This window comes from Geospiza fortis, unplaced genomic scaffold (assembly GCF_000277835.1).
Source record: "Geospiza fortis unplaced genomic scaffold, GeoFor_1.0 scaffold66, whole genome shotgun sequence".
NCBI classification, from domain to species: domain Eukaryota; kingdom Metazoa; phylum Chordata; class Aves; order Passeriformes; family Thraupidae; genus Geospiza; species Geospiza fortis.
Genome location: NW_005054312.1, coordinates 5006765 through 5029298, shown reverse-complemented (window position 1 = coordinate 5029298; position 22534 = coordinate 5006765). Strand labels below are relative to the sequence as shown.

The window sequence follows — 22534 nt, the reverse complement described above, 5'->3', positions numbered from 1 at the left end:
CAATATATTTATCTTCCCTTTACTAAAGAGAAGATTTAAGGAAGCAAGTGAATGACCCTTGTAGGTCTTGACTGTAAAATTTATTCAGTAGTTCGGGGAAAAACAAATCTTTGTCTTCCAGGTTTTGCATTCTCGTATCAACAATGAGACTATTTCACTGGCAAAGATAGGAGTGTTTCTAGATCATGCCATGAAAAAGGTATGTCCATCTGTCACATTATATGAATTCAGAATTCTTACTTGAGATTTGTTTCTATACTTCTGAAGTAGTCAGTGACACACTAGAGAGGAGTTTATTTGCTACCTGTAACTGAAATGAAACTAACTTTAAAAGCCATGTTTACAAAGCAGAAATATGTAGAGAAGTAAGTATCTAATTTAGCTTAATGTGGACCAAACAGCCCTGTAGTTGCTTGTTCCTGTTGTAAGGATGTGGAGCAGCAATATATTAGCTAATTCTGGCAGCCATTTGCTTAACTGGGAGAGGTAGCTTGAAGCTACTCCTCTGTCTGCCACTCCTTCCTGCATGCCTGCCATGTGCTCTTCCTCCTCCTTCCCACTACCCTGCTTTTCCCCCTACTCTCCCTCCAAGGAAACCAACCCTCTGTCAATCTTCTGTCAGGATAATTAGCACTCTGGGGCAAAGAATGTACCTCTGTATAGAAGCCTGTGGAATGCCTCCTCCATCTTGCGTGGGGCCTTTGAGAGTCAAGTGACAGGAAGCATTGAGAGAGACGTTGACTCTTTTTGACATGTCAAGCTGATATTTCTCAGTTTAACTTTCTTGTAGAAGTTGTGTCAAGGTATTACATGTAGATTCTTTTTTAGTCTAAAATCAGTACCATTTACTATGTGCATCTGTCTTAACCAGGAGAAGAAATGAGCAGTAGGAGTTGATTCCTTTTATTGTGTTGTTCAGAAGAGTCCTATACATGTCTAATGTCTTACTGTGCAGTGCATGAGTATTTTGGTTTTAACTGTAGTATTCTGTTGCTGTCATGCTAAAAGCCTGAACTTTTCTGCCTGCTGATGTAAGAACAGTCTAGTGTTTTACCTGTTCTGCTAATGATAAACTACTTAGAACAGGAATGCTAAAGTTAGTATCTTTGTATTGGGAAAGACAAAATGCTAATAACTTGCTGACGATTTAGTTAAGGGAGGTCATTGAGACCTGTGAATGAAGAGTAATTCAGTGAGGAGTTTGCAATGAAGAGCAACGTGCATTGCAAAACAGGGATCATTAATAATCTTGAAATCACAGGTTATGTAAGGTGATGAATTCACTCCAAACGATGAATTTTGTATCCTATTGATATCTTTCAGTTCATCTAGAACCATAGTTAGAACCCTTCTGTGGGAGGGGTTTTTTAAAACCTGGAACAAAAATGTTCTTACTAACTCAACATAGTATCGCTGTTTTGCTTCCTTAATCCTAGCTGTATGTTTCCTACTCAGGCATGCATTTGGGCTTCATGTAGGTAGAACTGAACATCCATTTCAGGTATTGGTTTTATGCTGTAAATGTTTTGTAGAATTGGGTAATACCGAATGATGAAAATATTAAAAACTAGAACATGCTACTAAATAATTACAAAGTGCATCTGAAAGTGGATGTTTTGCCTACCTCTGTCAACCTGTCAGTATTTTCGAATTCTGATATTTCTCCTCTAGGTTGAGTGCTTCTTTTTGCTGTTAGAGGTTAAAGAGGAGGAAGGAACATTCAAGGTGTATTTGACACTTCCTCCATTCTTTCATCTGCGCTCACTTATTGCTTACTATTTTACAATCTTTAAACAGTATCTAATGCATGCCAATTGTCAACTTTAATAAGACAAATAGATAACTAAATCTAAGAAAAAGCAACTCTGAAACCTTAAATTGACAGGGAAAGGTAATGTTAGACAGAGGACCTGGAAGCACATCTGCCTGACTTTCAAGTTCTAGCATTTTACACTGATCTGTGTTTGTATAATTTTAAGACTCTGCAGTGGCTCTCAAGCGTTGCTTCCTGTAGTGAGCTAACCATTATCGCTTGTACATTTTAAGGGATTTTTTGGTCATGATACAAAGTATTCATATGAGTGGAGCGTGAGCAGCAGCTACTACTGAATTGCAGTTCAGCCTGTAAATCATGTCCATTTGAGTAGAATGGAGCAGATTGAATAATCTACTAATAGTTACAGCAAAGTCTAATTTGTATCAATTTAACAATGTAGTATGCAAGAGTGAGTTCTGTTTGCTTATTATTAAAGAGCAGGCATTTCTGTGTTCCTGAGACACCTCTTTGTGGGTTTTTTTATCCTTTTCCCTGACTCTCCTATAGCCAGAAGATCCTCTGTGGCTTGTGCTTAATGAAGCTGGATTGTACTGGCGTGCAGTTGGAAATAGCACCTTTGCTATCACCTGTTTGCAAAAAGCATATAATTTGGCTCCACATGAGTATCAGGACATCCCTCTGGTCAACCTTGCTAACCTCTTGTTTCATTATGGTCTTCATTTGGATGCCAGCAGGCTTCTGCTGAAGGCTTTGGCCATCAATGCCTCTGAGGTAAGATGATGGGGTTTTGTGTTTGCCCAGCAGTGAATGGGTTTCCCTTCATTATTTTCTAAGTACATGTTACTGGTGTTTACCTGCACATGCAGTTAATCTTCCAGCTGGTGATTTGCAATGGATGTTAATTTCCATATAAATTCCTGACTGCACCAGGGGGGATGCTGATTGTTGAGAGTATAAACATCTAGAGACATTCTTGTAAATCAGCGACAGACTTCTAACCTCCCAAAACCTGTATTATCAGCAGTGCCTCCAAAGAATTTAATCCTGGTGTTTGGCAGATCTGTCAAGTTGTCAGCATTGTATCTTGATTCTTAAAACCCTTAAAGTAGTGTGTATGCCACCAAGATCTTTATAGACATCTTTCTGTGACACTTGATTTTTATCTGTACAGTTTGATTTGTCCCTAGCTTTTGTCTATCTACATAAAAGAAAATGTGTTCTAGTTGTTGGTGGCTTTACTTCCAACCACAGATTCAAACCAGGTTTTTGTATTTCTGAACAGTAACATGATAAACATTCTGTAGGTTGTCACCTATGTCATATAGGCAGTTTCTGTATTATACAGAAACTGTTTGAACTACTGGACTGGCCAGAACAGTTGTGAAAAGAAAGGAGGAGGGAATGGCATAGGAGGAAACATCTTTTTTCTAGCAGATAATTTTGGTCTTGCATCACAGACACTTCAGTATGAAGTTCAAGTGATTTCTTTCCTGTGCTTCTAGCTCTCTAGTTAGATTAACAGCATTTAAATCTGCCAGGCCATCAGTCACCTAGCACATAAAACAGCTAAAAACAGAGTAAGTTTGTTCAGTGTAGCAATCAGAAACAAATTTTCAAGTGTTGGAAGGGAATGTAGTCCATGTGGGTGGCAGGTAAGAGTGCAAAAAGGAACTGCAGAAAGAACTATGCTTGATTGATGTGCCTTAAGAAGAACATATGAAAACACAACCTTGGAGGGGAGGAACCTAGGAATCCTTAGGACCATGCTGTGTGAGTAGGGCTTTTCTTGAAAAACACTTGTAAATGCTGCCTCGTTACAGTAATGCCTGCTCGTGTTTTTCTCAGGTGTACTCAGTCCTGTAATACCTATTGTACCAGAAAAACTAGCAGGAGGCATTGCACTTGAATGCGATTTCCTGGAATATAATGGAAAGTAAATACAAGTTAAGATTAATTACAGCTACCGGGAATAAAACATGTGCTCCATCAACAAAAGCTCTTAAAAAGAAAAAATAAATCCTGTTGCTCAGCTTGCACAGTTTTCTGAATGCTGTTTAGTAATGCAAGCTGAGTTGGAAAAATTTTCAGCTACTGCTCAGTCTTCACGTTTTTAGATAATGAATGTAAAGGCTGTTTCAGTGGGAAAAATGACTGCTTAAATTATAATACTATAGTCTTTATTCTAGCAGTGTCTTGGTAATTGCAGCAAATTACTTTGACTAAGTGAAAGACTTTTCAGTCAACCAATAAATGTAATGCTTTGCTCTGTGCTTATATTAAAGAGTTGAGTTCTACCCAGTGAAAAAGGTGTTTATAATCTTTACTTTTCAAAAAAATGCATATTTTAGAGATAGTAGCCAAAAGCAGTAGACAAAAATATTGTTTTACAAACAATTGAAAGGCATAAATGTGTACCCCTAGGCTAGTGTGACATTGGTGTTTTCAGTAACCTAGCTTTTCTGAGGTAAATCTGAACACTCTTGGCAAATACAATGCATCTGTGTCCTGCTAGAACACTAGTGATATTTTAATTTTTTGCGGACTTTTAATGATTCTAAATTGCCTTTGCACATTTCAGTTTAGTCCCATGGCGTTCTCTGCAGTAAGCATTATGTTTCTGATGGTTAGTAAGTAAGTACTTCAAGCTTCATTTCAGTCTGTGTGTATTTAACAGCTGTTTTTTGTTGTGGAAAGATGGAACTCTTAACACAACCCTATGGCAAAACAGCTTTTGGTTACCAGCAATGCATCAAGCCATTAGTTTTCCGAATTTATGGGGGTGTGACTTGACAAGGGTATTTCCTAGTTGGCTTCAATCTTAAAACAGTGAACATACTTATGCTGCAGTGTGTCGCTTTTGTATTCACAGCCCCTGACTTTTCTGAGCCTAGGAAATGCATACCTGGCTCAGAACAACATCAGTGGAGCACTGCAGGCCTTCAGACATGCGCTGGATTTGACAGCCAAGTGCTTGGAGTGTGAGAGCAGCCTGAAGATGATCCGCTGTCTGCAGTTTTATCCTTTCCTCTACAACATCACCTCTTCTGTGTGCAGTGGTAAGCAACTGCTGAAAGGTGGACCACAAGTGAAATAATGTCTGTTTGCCTTGGGTGTGGGAGATTTTTTTTCCCAAGTTTCCACTCTTCTGCTTCACAGTGCTTTCTACCTTTAAGGATCAAGGTTGAGATGTTGCTTTTAATGGAAAAGTTACAGTCCATTAAATAATTGCTTGAGGATGACTTCTTGAATATCTAGAGAGCTTCCACTGAGTGCAAATTACTTCCTGACTGTCAGTAATACCTTAACAACACCACCAATATCTCTTACTGGTTAACAAGGAATGCTGAATGCAGTATTTATGAAAGGGCACATCTACTGCTAGGCTGCTCAACTGCCCCTTTGAACATCCCTTCAGGTTTTACAGTCAGCTGGATTTGTTTTCTTAAAGTTTAGGAATTTGATGAAGGGCAGTTTAGTTTGAATTCATATCCTTTCAGTGTGTTCAGTACTTTGGTTGTCATTTTCTGGAGTTCAGTCTTCAAGGAATAGACCGTCTTGTGTCAGCATTATATTATTTGTATGAGGCCAAGATCATTGCTCTTAACACTCCAAAAATCTGTAAGAATGAATTAGAATCCAGTCTCTCCCCCAAAAAAATTTGTAAATATTTTCAACTGAATTATTTATTGCATTAATGGCTACTTATATTTTTAAAAAATATTAGTTTTTGGAGGTGGATTCTTTCATTTTATTCAATCCTATTGAATATTTTCAGTACTTTGTCTGTACTTGAATATGGCCAACGTGATAAAGTTAAGCAGAAAGTAATTTAAAAGTATATTCACAGAACTTAAACAGAAACATGCAGTGGTTGTATCTGAACTCCAAAGTTATCTTTCACATGTTTTGTTTTATATGCTTTTCTTCCTTCAATTTGTCATAATGTAGTTTGGTTGATTTTTGGCTTCTGCTTGCATTGGTTCCTGATCCAGGGTGTTCATTCTGAGGTCAGCTGTTACAGCATATACTGTTTAGGACGTTTGTGTTTCTTGAATGTGAGGGAAAACCCATCTCAAAAGTGCTTAGGAGAAAAGTGTTATCTTGCCTTTTTCTCCCCAGCTTGGCCACCGGTTAGCAAAGTGACCCCGAATATATTCATCTGGTACATTGGAGCTGGGATTTGGTCAATAAGGAATTTGTGGAGCTGCTAAATCAAGGAGGAGCAGAATATGCCTTAGCATGTTAATGTAGTCATTAAATTTCAGTATTCCATTATTTAAGTATTATACTCTGTACTTATATTATTTACCTTTTTCTAGGACTTTTCTTAATATTTTTTATTTTTATTTATTAAGTCTTTTAGGTCATCTTTTGGTTTAGTGCAAGAAACCTGAAAATACAAAGCTGACAAATAGCGTAAATTTCTTTGTACATTCTTGAGCAGAGTGTAACATAAACAAATTGGTTAATTGAGCCTTGATGATGATTTGTGGTTTAAGTCCAAACTCAAAATTTAAAAATTGAAAAGTAGATTTACCTATCTTATTTGCATACGGCTTGGGTAAATATTTTTCCCCCACTGTAAACTTCAACTGACTCAAGAGAAACCTTGACAGGCTATATGAAAGTGAGGTAAAGTCTCCAAAACCAGAATGATTTCAAGAATGTGTACTCAGAAATCATATTTTGCTCTTAAAAGTATCCTGAAACTTTGGGAGTCTTCTACTGCTCCTTCAGTCCAAGGAAAACAGTTGAAAAGAGATTGTTGTTATTATTCACTTGATGGCACGTCATAAAGTATTTATATCCTTTGAGATCAATATTTTATGCTGAAAAATGTACCAAGAATTTGGAATGTCAGATGTTTCTCTGGTTTAATATCTTGTTTTGATGAGCATTCCTTCAGTATTTCTGAAAGTAACAGCAGTAGGCTTCCTGTGCTTTGGGTTGTAGGCCCATGTGATAGCTGTGTTTTTGCTTCGCCTGTCAAAAGCCTCTGTTCATGAAAACTGAACTGAGTAGCGAGACATGGAATTCCTTGCTCTGCTGCCGTGAGCCATCGGCAGAATCCAGCCAATGGTCAGTGGGAATTATATGCTAGCATGAGATGGAATATGGGATCAAAAATCTGAATTCATGGCCTGATTTTTGATTACAGTATGTGCTTGGTGTTATTTCAAATAAGTGAAACAGGCATTTTCTCAAGCATGTTGGGACGTTTGCTGTTAGCACAGGACGTTGGAAGTGTAACAGACTAACACTGACTTTTTGGATGCTTGCTTATATTTTCCTGTCTGTACTGCTTCCTGGTACTGTTTTTTTAGTAACTTACTTCTGATATAGATAATTTATATTCAAACCCAAGTCTCTTCATGCACATGAGAATGAGAATTTAAAATCTCAGACCAACACTTTTCTATTTAACTTTTGCTTCCTGTATTCAAGTTTATATAAATGGTTTTTTTTCATTGTAGAAGAATTTCCAAAACTGCAGAGGTTTTTGGTGGGGTTTTTTATGGAGGATGTGTGTGAAGTGTCCAGTGTTATTCCAACCCTATCACCTGTGACATGTATTTTAGCTGCAGGATTTCAGGCAATTGTATCTAATATAGATGATATATATAGCAAGAACCCACACAGTGCCTTATTCCCAAATAACTGAGAAAACAGTTGGAAGACTTCGTTTTTCCAGCATTATCCTGTGGTGATCCTTCTAGAGGTGACTTGGCAGTGTTAAGGGTGCTGCCACATCAGCTGTTAGGTTACTGGTGAGTCAGTTCCTGAAGCAGGTTAAGAAACTTCATGTTGCTTGACAGATAACTTCAGCACCCATGTCTGACACACAGGTAACAGGACCAAGAGATGTGTGTTAACAAGTGTAAAAAGCTTAATGTGAAAAACAGGGACACTCTAAAGGTGCAGAAATTAAATATTTGGGCTGCTTATTAAGCCAGCAGAGAAAGCCAGCATCATTTTTGTCTGGTGCTAAATGGTGCATTGCTGAGATTTGTCTTGCCCACTTTATGACTTAAAGTATTGCAAGTAGCTTTTATCAGGTATTAAGGTCTGTAGAGGACTGTCCAGCTGTGGGATTGTTCCTGTGGCAGTTCACTGGCTAATGTAAACATTCAGATGTTGCCAAACCTTATAGCAAATGTTACAGAATACGAGAGCCATATTTTTAGTGTGATGGTCCGCTGGCCATTGAAACATACTGATTTGTTAGTTGCTGTTGGATAAGACTTTTCTTTCTGTGTGTAAACAGAATTGTTGCCTGGGCAAACAGAAGTTATTTGTACTCAAAATATTTTTATCAAACTAAGCATCTATCTCTGTCTCACAGTACCATTTGGTTGTGAGCTCATGCACTTCACATTCTTTCAGACAAGACCAAAATTCAAAATCTTATTAATAGACTGATGCTATTCAAAACATGAAACATAACTTGTTTCAAGCTTCAAGTTCAAGTCTTACTGTCTTTCATCCTTGGCAGAATAGTGCTTTTACAAAAGGCTTTGTGCTGCTTTTTGCAAAGTCGAGGGAGTGTGAGTTCATAATGAATGTATGTGCATGCCACCGGGAAACCTGAATCCCTCTGTAGAGGGAGTGTTTGTGAGAGCAGTTCATCCTTCTTCCTCAGAGTGAGTTCTGTAATGGGGATCCGCTTTAGGCGTGGCTTTAGTGCCCTCTTGTGGTACCAATACTCCGTGCCACATGAAATCAAAACTCCTGGTTTATTCCTTCTATTTCCCCTTAAAATAAAACATGGAAAAGGTGCTTCAGCTTATATGTATGTGGATTTCCCTTTATCCCTCAGCACTTAGGTTCTTACAAGTTAAAGTAAGTTAAAGTTAATAAGCTTATACCTTTAAGCAAATTGACCCGAAGGGGAGAGGTTGAAACTCTTAATAGTAAGCTTATGACAGATTAAATAACTTCCTTAAATCAACATCCCAGTTTAAGCAAGCATCTGACACTAGTTTGACAGCTGCAATCACCTCAGGTCCCTTTAAGTGATTTGAGATACACAAACATTAAGCAAAAGTATAACATCATTTTCTTTCAATTGTATGTTAGGACACAGGAATGTGAAATACTTTGCATTTTAAAATGAACCTTTCACTTAATTATTCCCTACTAGTTATGACTGACTTGATAGTCCCAGCAACAGCTACATTTTTGTTCAATTTTCTATAGAATGAGGTCCCATTAGATATTTTTATTGTAAAAGTAGTCTCCTCCTTTTTCAACTGCTATATCTTTTTTGTCCAAGGAATGCTTATCACTTACAGTGTTAATGGTGTTACATTAATGCTAACGGAATAAACATCCCCTAAGGTGTTCACTCTTGGAGCACTTCTGTATGTTTAAAATTCAGCTTTTTCTCACTTTGATTTGCATATTAGAAGGCAAAATTCATGAGTGCTCCTGAACCTTAGTGAGAATACTGCATGTATTAGTGCTCTTACTTATCTTAGAGTTTGTGAAAGGGGTCGGATCTTTGGGTGACCATTTGTTTCTCTGTTGCTTTTACTCTCTCTCTTGCTGTATGGTAAAGTTCATCTGTATGAACAGAAGAGTCAACACCAGTAGGGTATTTAAACAACAAGCAGAATTCTGCGAAGCACTTGAACAGCTTGTCAGAGCTCTCAGAAACACATCAGGACAATAATTTGCCTTGATCATGTAGCGGTAGCATAGAGAAAGTGGGTTCTGTGTGTAACACTGGCAGTTCTAAGATCATTGTTATCCCTTGAAGTTAAATACTCAGTTGTTTATTGATGCCCCATACATGCGTAGGAGTGCACCCACGTGCCTGTTGTTCACCCTGCAAGTTCCACCTGGAATCTGAAAATCGAGCTGGATTCTTGATCCCTCTGGCAGCCAAGCATCTCTGTCATTGAGGATCATACAGTGACTGTCCATCTGAAAGATCTGGTGGGTGCCACACAGGTGGACTCTAGGTCACCATATTTGGGCTCTTTAGTGATAAAGGAGTAAGAGGAGGTTAAATTGTACTTGTGTAGAGTGAAAACATCTTGCAGAATGCAGGCGGGTGGGTGATATGGAGAATGATGTCTGCTCTTTGTCCTGATGGAATCCAACATCCCTGGGGAGTGAAGGTGTTGGGAAATGTCAGATGTGCTTCTGAGTGGAAGATCTTGGAGAAATCCACGTGAGAATGTGTTCTGTGTGAATAATGCGACCAAGTTACTTTGGGTTTGTGCTACTGTTTCTGCACCACTAGCCAAATAAGGGAAGAAGCAGTTCCCACAGTCCACTTTTGCTGCAGTAATCTTAAGAATATTGATGTGGTCTTGAAGATAGTTGACCAGATGCAGGCTTCTTGGTACTTTTCACTCCTTGGAGCCTGATTTATAAATCATACTTTTCCCTGAAAAGTCTTCATTTAGTGTCTCTTGAGTGGCTGAAGGAAGTTGAAGGCAAATGACCTTGCCCTAACACTGCTGTGCCACGTTCATTGAAACCTGTCTTCTCTTTCCATGTATTTTTCTTGTCAAAACTATATAAAGGATGTATAGCTAGAGATTCTTACATTAAAAAAATGAAAGAATGTGGTGCTGTGTTAAACATGGCATTTTTAGCTACATCTATACCCCAAGGCTGTGCACCCACTGTTTGTGCATGTTGCTACCAAGCTGCTGCTTGCTGGAAAACCATTGAGAATCTTAAAGGTTTCTGTAAACAATGCATGATTCCTTGCGTATATCTGTGTTACTCAAATGTCATTCTCTTTTGCATGTGTTAAATATGCTAATGATTGAGTTTGTTCTGCAGCTTCTTTCATCATGTAGAGTATGCCTTGCTATCCCACACACATGGCCTGCTTCTTTCCTGCATGGCAGCGCACCTGACAGCTTCTCCCAGCAGTCATCAGTCTCACTTTGCATCATGCTCTGTTACGAATGGTACACCTGCAACATTTAGTGTTCTGTATCCATTTTGTCTTTTCCCAAGATCAGAAGGCCATTGGCTAGCAGAGGAGAGAGGAGAAAATCATGGCCTCAGCTGCTGTAGTAACTGAGGGAATGAGAATTGCGCTGTGGAAGGAAATTTAGAACTGTAGGAGAATTCAGTGAGAGTTTACTGATGCAAGACCGTTCAGTATGAAGAAAAAGCAGTACAGTATTAAACTAAATATGACATTTCGCATTTTTATCTGCCTTTACAGTGCAAAAGACTATTCTTTATATGTTACCTGGATCTTTCCTTTACTTGAGCAATAGCTACATGTTCATATAGGAGGAGGAGAAACATCAGGCATTGCTCAAAGGGAAAAGATTCCCTCTCCAACTAAGTTTTCAAAAGTTGATACCTTCAGTTATCAGATGTATTATCATTTCTCTGCAGTGTGTGTGGTGCTTTTCTGTGACAAAAATGTAGAGAAAATGAGAAATTTGTGACTGTGTCTTCCTCTCTGAGAGGCTTTCTTTGCCAGTGGCAGTTATTCTGTGTAGCTGCTAAAATTTCTTACTGAACCTTAACTGGATGTACCACCTAGAGCTGGACCTATTTAAAGAGCTCCAACAACTGCATATGTTCAACAGCCTTTTTAGGAGGAATAGTAATTCCCCAGGTACATCTGCAGGGAGATGTGGTTTCACAAACATAGTTTATAGTTGAGTTGTACCCACTGAACTAGTGAGTTGGTTAAAGCATGTTTGGAAGAGAAAAGAACCACATATGGGAAAGTGACAATGTGTAGTTTAGTGTCATTAGCAGCTGGCCAAGACCTTGAAGGCTGTATTCACTTGGTGTAAATCTGAGAACTTGTAAAGTGGTGATGTGTGGCCTCAGCGTGTAATGAGTCATGTGGAGGTTGTCTGGAAGCAGCATGCAATGCCATGTGCTCAGATTAAAATGAGCACTGCATGCTGAGCCACGGAGTGCCAGGCACTTAACTACCCCTGATCTGTCTGCTTTATTGATTTGTTTTTTCCTTTTAAGGTTAGTTGCCTGGTTCATGTGAGTTTGTGTTGTGCTCTGACTGTCCTCAAAGCTTTAAATCTATCATCTGTTCTGGCTACTAGAGACTGAAACTAGGACAGTTCAGCATTTCCCTAGAGGAAGAAATTGAAGCTTCCTGAATGTTGTAACCATTCTGGGGAGAAAGGACATTCTTGCAAAAATTTTTAGTCTTTCTGCAGTAACTATTCTATGACTTTGTACTGTTCTGGCAGTGTGAGGAGAGTGTTTTCTTGTTGAATTCTAATCTAGAGTGGTTGGCAGTATTCTTGTCCAACATAACCCTTCTGTAGGTATTCCTTACCTAAGGCTAATCTTGATCATCAGAACCATCAAACCAGGATTTTTTTTATCCTGTTTACAGAACAGTTCTGCTTTTAAATGGATTTGTGTAGAATGTGCCTTGTCAGGCAAATTGCCAAGCACCTAAAAGCTCTTAGATTAGTAAGGGACAGGCCTACCTGACAGTTAACAGTGGTATGCTGTTTGGGTGTGTCAGCTCTGCTTTGGTGTCCAGTTAGGAGGAGCAGTTGCATGAATATCTATTCCAAACAAATCTATAAATTGTCATGGATCAAGTCTGACTATGAATCTGCTCTTGCTGAACAGTATAACCTAGTGAACAGATAAACAGATAAACATAAATACAGCCTAGCAAATTAGTTTCTCTGGATAAAAAACATGTAATCAGGTCCCTGTGGTATGTTGTTTAAATTCCAGTGTATGGTGCAAGTCTTACAGACAAAGTGGTTATCAAGACATATGCATTCAGAGAAGTGGGAATCTAACAGTAACCTATGGTGGAGTTAGTAACTCTTGTAGAGTTCAACCGTATGATGCCATTTCTCAGTAGAAGGTTACCATTGTACTTAAAGTCCTTTTTAAACTTGAGTTGATTGATACTTAGGATCTAACAGGATCTACAAGATATGTGATGCCTAGTATAACAGATGTGTGGAAAAGAGGAAAGATTAGAAAGCTCAATAAAAAGGCCACTGTAGGCTTTGCTTATGCCAGTGATACTTAAACTAAGAATTGTCTTTTGCTTAATCATAAACTGATTTCAGAATTGTGTTGTGTACAGGGATGTAAATAGTAGTCATTTAATATTCACAGCAAGCCTTATATTGGGATCTACTGCGGGTGAGTATTTATTGTTAAGAAATTAATAAGTAACTATTTTCTTACCTACAGTAAATAAATCTGGCCCAGGGAGATATCACTGAGGACAAGCCCTCGTCTTCAGAGCTTTTATGTGCTTATTTCTCTTGGCTTTTTTCTCTCTTTCCCCAAAACAAACAAGCAGAAAAAATTATTATCCTTGAGGCACAGACTGAAATTCAGACTGGAGGGCTACTTACCTTTCTGCTGTATACATAGAAACAGGGTCCTCTGAAAGAGACATTGTCCAGTCTTCTTTTATTCACTGACTGAATTGCGGGGTGGGGCGGTCTACATATAGATGTTTGGATGTTTTTATGTGTTATGCCCTATTCCTGGCATCGTAGAGTAAGTTTCTGCTTATACATGCGCATCATGAAAAAAATAAGTTCCTATTTTAGTGGGTGGAGAGAGAAGGCTGTAAGTAATCCGTCTCTTTGATTCTGTCCTCTGTGATGCTGGGAGGAAGATTGATATTTTCTACTCTGTTATAGAGTAGCCTACTGAATTCTTCAGGATGTTTTGCAAGCATGTCCCTTATTAAACTGCATTATGTTCTATTTTAAGTAGGTTTGTGTTTCTCTTTAATTTTTTCCCATGTTTTATTTATCACTTCTTTATATTTCATGAGGAAAACTTTTGTATCTGTTCATCAGGGACTGGTCTGTTAACACATTGGTGAGATATTTCTCTCACTATGATCAAGAAATCTGGTTATGTATTGTTGGCATTTGTATGTTTTGAAAGGTTTAATCAGAACTGCTGTGATGAAACAAATAGATAACCAATTTAGAAGCAGCTATTTTGCTACAAAACAGATTTTAAAACTTCCCACAAGTGAGAACAGTTTTACCATATAAACCTCTTAACTGGAAAACTGTTGTTGGAATAAATAATAAAAAAGAAAGAACTTCTCTATGCTTCATTTTGTGTGCTTTGGTCTAAATTTTGTTGGCATAAATTATCATCCTGTTTTTTGCTCTGCATCAAATGAAAGCTTTTTATGTAGTGTTTTCTTTGGTTATTCCTTTATAAGCACACCTCTCATCATTTTGAAGAAGGACCACTGGCTATCAAAGGGAGGAATTTGTGAAAGTCAACTTTTAAAATACTTAATTTTGCTTTTCATTATTTGTTTTCAATACTTCACTTTTTCAATCAGCAGTTTGTCCTGTCCTTTGAAAATGTTTGGTTTTGTCCTGTAGATTCCAGGTTTTCAAAAGAGGATTTATATTAAAGGAAAAAAGCTAAAAATTAGCAAATTGTTTGTGTGTGTAGGGAGAAAACACATTAAAAGCTTAGTTCAGAATTTGGGCATTACACTCCTCATTCTTTTCCAGTACCCATATGGATACTGAACTTCATCAGAGTGGGAACTTACTGCCATCTGTCTTTTGTTATCCAGAATAGAATCTATGATGATATGTGGGTAGTAGATACATCTTTTTTAGTGGTTTATCTAGTGTGTTACAACTGTAAAAGGCACTGGAGTTCCACTGGTGTTCCTGTTCTGGAGCTGAGTTGTGCGTGGCTGAAATCACAGTGATTGTGTGGTAGATCTGGGGTATTTCTCTTGAACTAAATACAGACCTAGCAAACATTCTTGGGTCAGTATTGCACTGCCAGCTAATTCTAATTGGAACATCTAGTTTGCTTCTTCTTTTACTTACCTGCTTTTATCATTTGGTGATCATTTTTCACTAAAAATTAAGTGGATATTCTTGTAGTTGTTTTTTTATGCTCGTGTGTGTGGAAAGCAACAAATTCCATTGGTATTGCTTCTGGAGTTTTATTGCAGCGCTGTTGTGCAGTTCAGCAGTTATGGCCTGTGACATTTGTGTAACATTTTTAATGGCAATCCACTCTAGTCCTAAGTGTTCTGCAGTTTCTGCTTTCAGAGCTCAATCATGGGATTCATTTTGAAGTACAAACATGTGGGTTTTTTTCATTAAAACAGTAAGAGAAGGACTGCATTAATTTTAGAGCAAAATCTAAATAAAACCATGTTAATTTATTATTAAGGTGAGCAGAGCAGCAAGAGCTGCTAAAGATCTCTTCTGTAGTTACTGCTCATCCTACTGCTTTTAAAACTCATGTCAAAATAAGTGGCTTGGATTTTTTCCCTTAGCAAATGTGTTGCAATCAAATATGTGTTTATATGTGATTGGAATAACATGGTTGCTGTTAATGTCTCAGAAGATCTTTAGGAAATTACCATGTTCACCTTGAATGATCAGGGTAATTAGAGTATGCAGTGTGTTAATTACCAGTGTTAAGGTTGCCAGGCAAGTCAAAGTTCATGTTTTTGTGTTGTCTAGAGAATGCTCCCAAACAGCACTTCTCTGTGACGCTGCCTGGCTTGTTGATGTCAGATTGCAAGAGAGTCACTGTGGTGCAGAAAGTAAGACAGTTCTTAGGGTGCTCATTTAGCCCAGATATTGATGAATGAGATCCCCATAGTTCTAGATCCACAAAAGGTTCTGGTAGGTGAATTTTCTCATTCTAGATTATTTTTGTAAACCTTGGGAAATTATATTGCCTGTGACACAAAGCACTGAACAAGACTGGTTCTATAAAAGTGATGGGTGACAACGTGCTGAGTTTCAGTTTAATTTCTGTAATGAATATGTTTTAGCCTAATTGTAAATATATGTCACTTACGTAGTGAGCACACCCAGATTTTTCACGTGACCTCTAAGGAGCATCATTGCCCATTCTCATATGTAAAGTGGTAATACACCACCCCCATTTATTTATGTGTCTCTGCATCTGTGTGAGCAGTGCAAAAGTAAAGAGAAGACTCCTTATTGATGCACTGCTGCTGAGATGTCTGTAGATGAGTCTGTTCATCTGCATGTAGGGATTGAAACTTATTTCCATTGAGCTCAGTGATATGTCAGTCCTGCTGTAGAAAGAAAAAAAAGACCTATCTTTACTGAATTTCACTGCGGGGAATACTAGTTTTAAGCATTCATAAAAAATAAGTATGGAGTTAATAATTTTTGTTAGCAGCTTGGTTTCAGTTTGTTCTCTACTCTGACAACTCAGGTATTAGGCTGACTTACATCTGTATTAGGTGCAGTTCTCTCTTGGCTGTGTTTACCCATAAAGAGGCAAATTATTTAAGTGACACATATCTCCAGGTAACGTGCATTTGCTTAACCTAATGCAAGTCACTGACTACAGCAACAGTCTTTGACTCTTGTTATACTTCAGGTGATAATGCAGCTGTGTTTATTACAAACAGTAGGGAAAAAAAAACAGTACCTAAATTTAAAATTACTTGAGTTTTAGTTCTGAGGCATTGTTCTGCCACTGTAATTTCTAAATATGTACTGAAAAAAATTTAAGGGAACTAGTCTTTATAACATTAGAAGTTAGGACCCAATAATTTTCATAGACCTAGGATGTTAGAATAGGTGATGGAGTTAGCAATGCCTTTTTTTTTGCAGGTTCTGCCCTGACAAAGAGCTCGATGTCAGTAAAAATTTTGTGCTGACCAAAGACACTTGGAGATAATTTTACTTTTTATTTCTAATGCTGTTGATGATACCAAATCATGTATCTTTAGTTAGTATATAAGAATCAAATTGTGAAAATATTTAATGAGGCCTCATTCTCTCTACCAGATATACCACAAGAAAGGAACAGCTACAGTGGCAGTTAATTTACATTTTTAGAACAAACAGTGCCTAATTTAATGGTGAGGTTTGATTACTTTGAAGAACTTACTCAAGATGCACCACTTCTGTGTGATACTCTGGGGGTGTTGTTTGTTCATCTTTCCTCTTTTCTGCACTTCCCACGTTTCTTTCCTTGCCTCAGGTGAGTGGCTTTCAGTCTGAGCATCTGGGGTCACCTAAATTGCCAGGAATTTGCTCTTAGACAAAAAACCAACACATAGCACCAGAAAAGTTCATATGTAATGAGGAGAGTTCGTAATGGTTTCCAGGTGTGACTTTCCTGAGAAATGGGCAACATTAAATATGGCTCAGAATAAGTATTTGTTACCCATTCATAGATGGAACAACTCGTAACCTCCAGTTAGTGCATCGCTTCTCCCTCCTAATATTTCTTCTTCCCTGTGACAGATGTCAACACCCTGGGTGCTTCCCTCCTTATGCTAGGTGGAGTTCAGCTTAAGAGTTCACTCCATTCCTGAAGAACTTGAGTCTGACTTTTTCTCTAGGGTTTTTTCCGCCCTACCAACTGCAGTAGTTGCCACAGCTTTGGTGGACATTTGAGAGAAATCCTGAAAATCATGAAGGTGGTTGATATTAAATGGCATGGATAATCTAGCAGATCTTTCCTATATTTAAAGTTTGGTTTGTGCTAATGCTGCACAAGTGTGTTCACATTGGCCGAAAAAATCCAAGTTATAACAATATGGGAATAGAGTCCTTTAATAAACAATATTGTGTTCTGCTTTTAATCTGCAATGTCTCAAGGCTTCAGTCTCACATACAGAGTTTGTATTTGCTTTTTCTACAGAGGATTTCCTTTGTAAATTAGGAACTACTGTGTAGGTTTTTTCTGCCAATTTCTACATGAATCTCATACAGACTGTTTGTGTTATTTGCATCGCTTAAATAAAGGCCCAGACACTTGTTTGTATCGTCAGTATGATTTTTGTTTCACTGTCTGGAATTTAGTAACCAGGTCTCATAATACATAAGGTAAGGCAGACTCTGATCCTCTTCCCTCTGAGCTTTCTTAGCTCTACAGAATCAATGGAAAGAGTGACAACAGCTGCTCTCAGAAAATAAATGAGCAAGAAAGTGATCCTTTTCTAGTAAATTTTCAAGGTGAAGTAAGCTGAACTTACCAAGTACAATGTAGAAATTTTAGACTTCCAAGTTTTGTAATATCACTGTGTCAGGAGTTTACGCCTAAAACTCATGTGCAGACTAAGACAGCCAGAATATGTGTGAAATACTAATAATAAATAGCTGGGCATTTTTAGGTCAGTGGTCACTTTTGTCCTTCACATAACAGAGGTGCTGTAAGTATTGCAGTAATACAGCCCAAGTTCCACAGACAGAGACTGTGCCTGGAGTTTGGGGCTGTGTTGTTCCCTTGCTGGTCTCACACTCTTCCCCACTGGACATCCTGGTGGGTTTCAGGCTTCTGGCTGACAGAAGCTGTGAAGTTCTGATTTGCAGTGTTTCAGTGCCACCAGCTTCATGGTTCACTCACTAGAGATCTTCAACTTCCATTGGTTTTTCAACTAGTGTTTTTGTCTCCAGCAATATCAGACAACTGAAAGCAGCAATTTGAAAAAATTAGGCCACTCAGGTTTCTATATATAGTAGCTCTCAGATCCCAAGAAAGCCAGCACAGTCATCTAGCCTGTTTTTAGCTGTCAGTGTTTGTAAATTAATATTAACAGAGTTGGTATTAAGTAGAATTTTAAGTACCATCATTTTTTTCCTTATGCTTGCGCTTTCCAGCTTTTTTAATTCTTTTTGGCATTTTTATTTCAATTAAAAATAGTTGTCTATGTTTGAGCCCCTCTGCTTCTTTCTTTATACTAATGATGAGTGGATCTTCAGCCAAAGGAATTGTGGCCATCGCATTTCTGAGAAGCCCCTGACTTGCATTGAAATCAGGCTGGGTTGATGTCAGGTGGTGACAGCTTAAGTGTTCTGTGTGCACCATTTCTCATGACTAAACGTTGAGGCTCTCCATATATTGAAGTGATTGTTTTATCTTTTTCTTTTTTTTTTTTTTTTTGTATGAAACTGATTAGTTTTTATTAGCAGAATGCGAGAGGTGGGCAGGGGATTGAAGAAATAATCAATGACTGATAGAGTAGGAAAGGTTGAGTATAAGTGGATGGTAGATATTAGAAGAGTTTATGACATTAACTACTTCTGGTTTATATATTTACTCATATCATTGTTTGTTTTCTTACATACAGCAGAAGAGGTAGGACAAGAAATAGTTTTCCCAAAAGATTTATAAATCTAGTTTAAAATCTAGTTTAATTTGTTTGATTTTGGTCACTCACACACACAGAGAAAATACTGGTCTGTTTCTCCTCCAGAGGTGACACCTGAGTGTTCCCAGGTGGAGAAGCAGAGAGCTAAAAGCTGTAGTTTCACTTTGCAGAGAAGCAGGGGAACAAGTTACCTTTATGTGAGAGTTAGAGACATCCTCTCATCCCGCTGGCCTGATGAAGGCGTAAAACCTAGAATTTTCCTTTATACCATAGGATCATTGTGTGAAGTAGAAAGGGGTCACTGATCTACTTTATTCACGTTCTTGTTATATTATGCTTCTGGTTGAAAAAAATAATGCTTCCCATATGCATGGAGAAATACAATTTACACTCAGAGAGGGTAGAATGGAGAAGGTTCTTGAGAATCTCTAATGCTTTTATTCAGCTGTGATCTTCTTAATTCATTTGCTCATGTAAAATATTTTCACTCACAAGTGATTGAAATAAAAGGAAGGAAGGGTTTTAGAGCAGCAGCTGTGTCCATGTCTGTGTCTCAGCCCCATAGCTGCACCTTGGGGTTCAGGGCAGTTCCCAGCCTCTCACACATGTGGAGAATGGCATCATTGCCTAAGCACCTCTGGCCGTGGAAAGTAATTAGTATTAGAAAATTGGAGATTTGTAGTTAAAATGTACTTATTATAAGTATTGTTACAAAGATGCAGATGGTCACCCTTTAAAGTGTCTAAATGCTTATGTGGCACTAAAGGATGCTCAAAGGCTACTGTTGAAGTGTGCCCTTTTTTATTTCTGCTTATTACTGACTCTACGTTTGAATTCTTTCCGATGGTATTCCTGGATCTTTGGATTTGGTGGAATATGAACTTGTAACCTGAGCACAAAATTATAGATGTTTAATTTTCAGCTGTATAACCTTCTGATTTTTTGCACAGATTAATGCTCTTAGCTTTTGTCTTTCTATTTCATGAGCTGGTCGTACCAACATGCTGTCTATTGCTGGCATAGAAGGAAAGCCTGGCATTCCCAGATCAATCTGCCTTGGCTCTTTCCTCAAGCATGATCACCACTGTGGTGTCTTAAGTGAAAATTCATGTGGCAAGCAAATACCTCATATGGTGTATTGTCACTAAAACGTGTCTTGGGAGTGTTCATTGGAGTGGGTACCAGCACACAGTAATTTCTCATCTCCTATGCAACCTTCCCTTGAAAAGTAGCTGATTTTTCTTGCATTAGTAGTTCACAGCATATACCTAATAGCATAGATTCCTATAACTGTTTTACGTTATGTCCCTTGTCAGTGGGCAGATCCGTTTTTAATCACTGAATGAAGTCTTTCATACTTTGTAGAATTATTGTTTTAATCCATAATTAAAAACATAGAAAATCCACACAAAACTAGAAGATGGTGGCTTCCACAATACAGCTTCTGCACTTGTATCCAGGAGGAACTTTCTCTCATGGTATATCATTAAATTTCTCTCTTTCAGGCCACTGTCATGAGAAACATCCAGATGGCAGTTATGGCAAGGAGAAATACTTTGATGACCACTATGAGTCAGCTACAGCAGTGACAGGAGGACACTCTGAGGGAGGTACAGAAGATCCAGAAGTCCTTACTCAGAGTTCAGCAAGAGATCCCTCCTTCTTGAGACTGGAAAGTAAGTCAGCCTTACAAAATCAGTTCTGGCCGATAAAATTGTTTCTAGATTTTCAGAAGAGCTGTCTGTTTTCCACTGGGAAGCTGTGTTTTCCCCTCTCTGTCCATAAAGTAACACATTACCATAAATTAGTTTCATTCTCTTCACCATTTTTCTCCAAGTACAGCAGGGATGTTTATTTGTGATGAGGAGGTGTGCATTGACTAGTTCTCTCTTTGTGCAGTGAGTAGTCAGTGATACTTGTGCATGTGGAAAAGTTGGGTCACAGAAAAAAGATTGGTTTTGTACAATTTGTGAAAGCACAGGGAAAATAATTTTTGAAGTTTTTTATGGTATTCCCTCTTAGACACAGTCACTGCAGAAAGCAATGGTTCAGAAGGAGTGGAGGGTTTAGAAGATGATCAGATGTCTGAAGAGATGCTGGCTTTGGTGGATGAGTTTGAAAATTCTTGGCCTCAGGAAGCTTTTGAAGGGGCACTGGAGGTAAAAGGTCGTCGGATGGACTTGCAGGGAATCCGGGTCCTGAAGAAGGGATCTCAGGATGGACTGGCTAGCTCCTGTCTTGGCGACTGTGGTGATGATGATGAAGCTGAATGGGTAAGTTTGAATAAGTTTACTTAAGTCTTGTACTAAGTGTTGTGGACAAGGGAAAGATGAGAACAGTTCAGGGAGTTTAGTACTGGGAGATACAGATCTATGAACTTCTCCTATGAGCTTAAAAGATGCAGTCGTTGATAGCGGTGTGAAATGAACAAGTAGTTTCAATCCATCACCAACTTCTTGATCATAGTTAAAAATAAAAAAAAATATTTTAACCAAAAGTTCTAGTTAGCATGAAAACACAGGAATCTCTCTTGTCATCGTGTTACCAGTAAAATATATTATGAAAAATGTCTTTCAGTTCTTCAGCAGTTAAATTGATTTTCTCTTGTGTTGGAGGTCAGAAGTTGCATACTTGGTTTGCATGGTGTGATGCAGTGAAAGTGAGCAGGCTTTGAGAATGAGTTGAGATGGGGAGGAAAAGAGACAAAGATCTCATCTCTAACATCTTTGGGCTAAAACAAGTAGTGCAAAACAGTCATGGTGTTTCTTACTGTTAACCTTGCTAATACTGTTCTTTTGGTAGATCACTTTTCAGGTCAAACGTCTAAAGAAACCAAAAGTTGAAAGCTTGGATCTTCAGGAGCCAACTGGAAGAAATGTGGAAGAAGGGACTAATGCAGAAAATGAAAACTTTTACCATACTGGTCTAGAGATCAGTGGACCAAAGATACCTTCTCCTGGACCAATAGGTAACCTACAACTTCTAGAGAAAGCAAATAATTTGCAGCTTTTGTATTACTATGGTTTATTTCCTTTGCAGCCTTTATGTTACACTGGTTTATTACTGAAAATAAGCATCACAAAAACTACATAGTGAAATGCCCCTTGTAGATGAGTACATGGAAAACCAAGAAATCTCTTCTATCAGCACCTTCTTGATGAAGTGAAGCCTAACGTTATGTGTTGAATGAAAACTTCCTGGTTAATTTCCAAAACTTCTGGGGGATGAGGTGATGAGAGTGGAGAATGAAAGAGGTAGATATTGTGAGTAGAAGTTGTAAAAGAGAGGGGCGACTTTGGTGATCTCTTTTGGTAAACTTAATGGGCAGAGGAGTTAGTTTATCAGGATGCAGAATAGGACTTCTGACTTCTGGCTAAGCAGAAGACATACAACTCAAAGAGAAAGAGCTGAAAGCTTAGTCTAATAAAAATTAAGTATATAAATAAAAATCAAGTGTTCTGCTATAATTGTTAGTGATATTATAAGAGAAAACTTAGAGACTGTCTTCCAAAACAGTGTAGCTACAGAAGAGTAGAGCTCTGCACTAACACAGATGAGATTTTGAGAGGCAGATGGAGTTTTTGCTAGTTGAATAAGAGGAATTGGAGGGTAATCTGTTAATATAGTGCCAAGGAATAAAACCCAAGTAATTGACCCCTACACTTCTT

At 38.1% G+C, this 22534-nt stretch overlaps 1 protein-coding gene across 1 annotated transcript in view; it reads left to right on the top strand.

Annotated features, from left to right (window-relative positions):
• Window positions 1-22534, top strand: part of TTC17 (tetratricopeptide repeat domain 17) — a 42444-nt gene that overhangs the window by 10957 nt on the left and 8953 nt on the right. Inside the window, exons 14-19 of the mRNA XM_031055794.1 lie at window positions 122-199; window positions 2324-2548; window positions 4647-4833; window positions 20372-20542; window positions 20889-21139; window positions 21669-21834. Of these exons, the coding sequence (XP_030911654.1) occupies window positions 122-199; window positions 2324-2548; window positions 4647-4833; window positions 20372-20542; window positions 20889-21139; window positions 21669-21834 (1078 nt within the window). The remainder of the gene's footprint in view (window positions 1-121; window positions 200-2323; window positions 2549-4646; window positions 4834-20371; window positions 20543-20888; window positions 21140-21668; window positions 21835-22534) is intronic.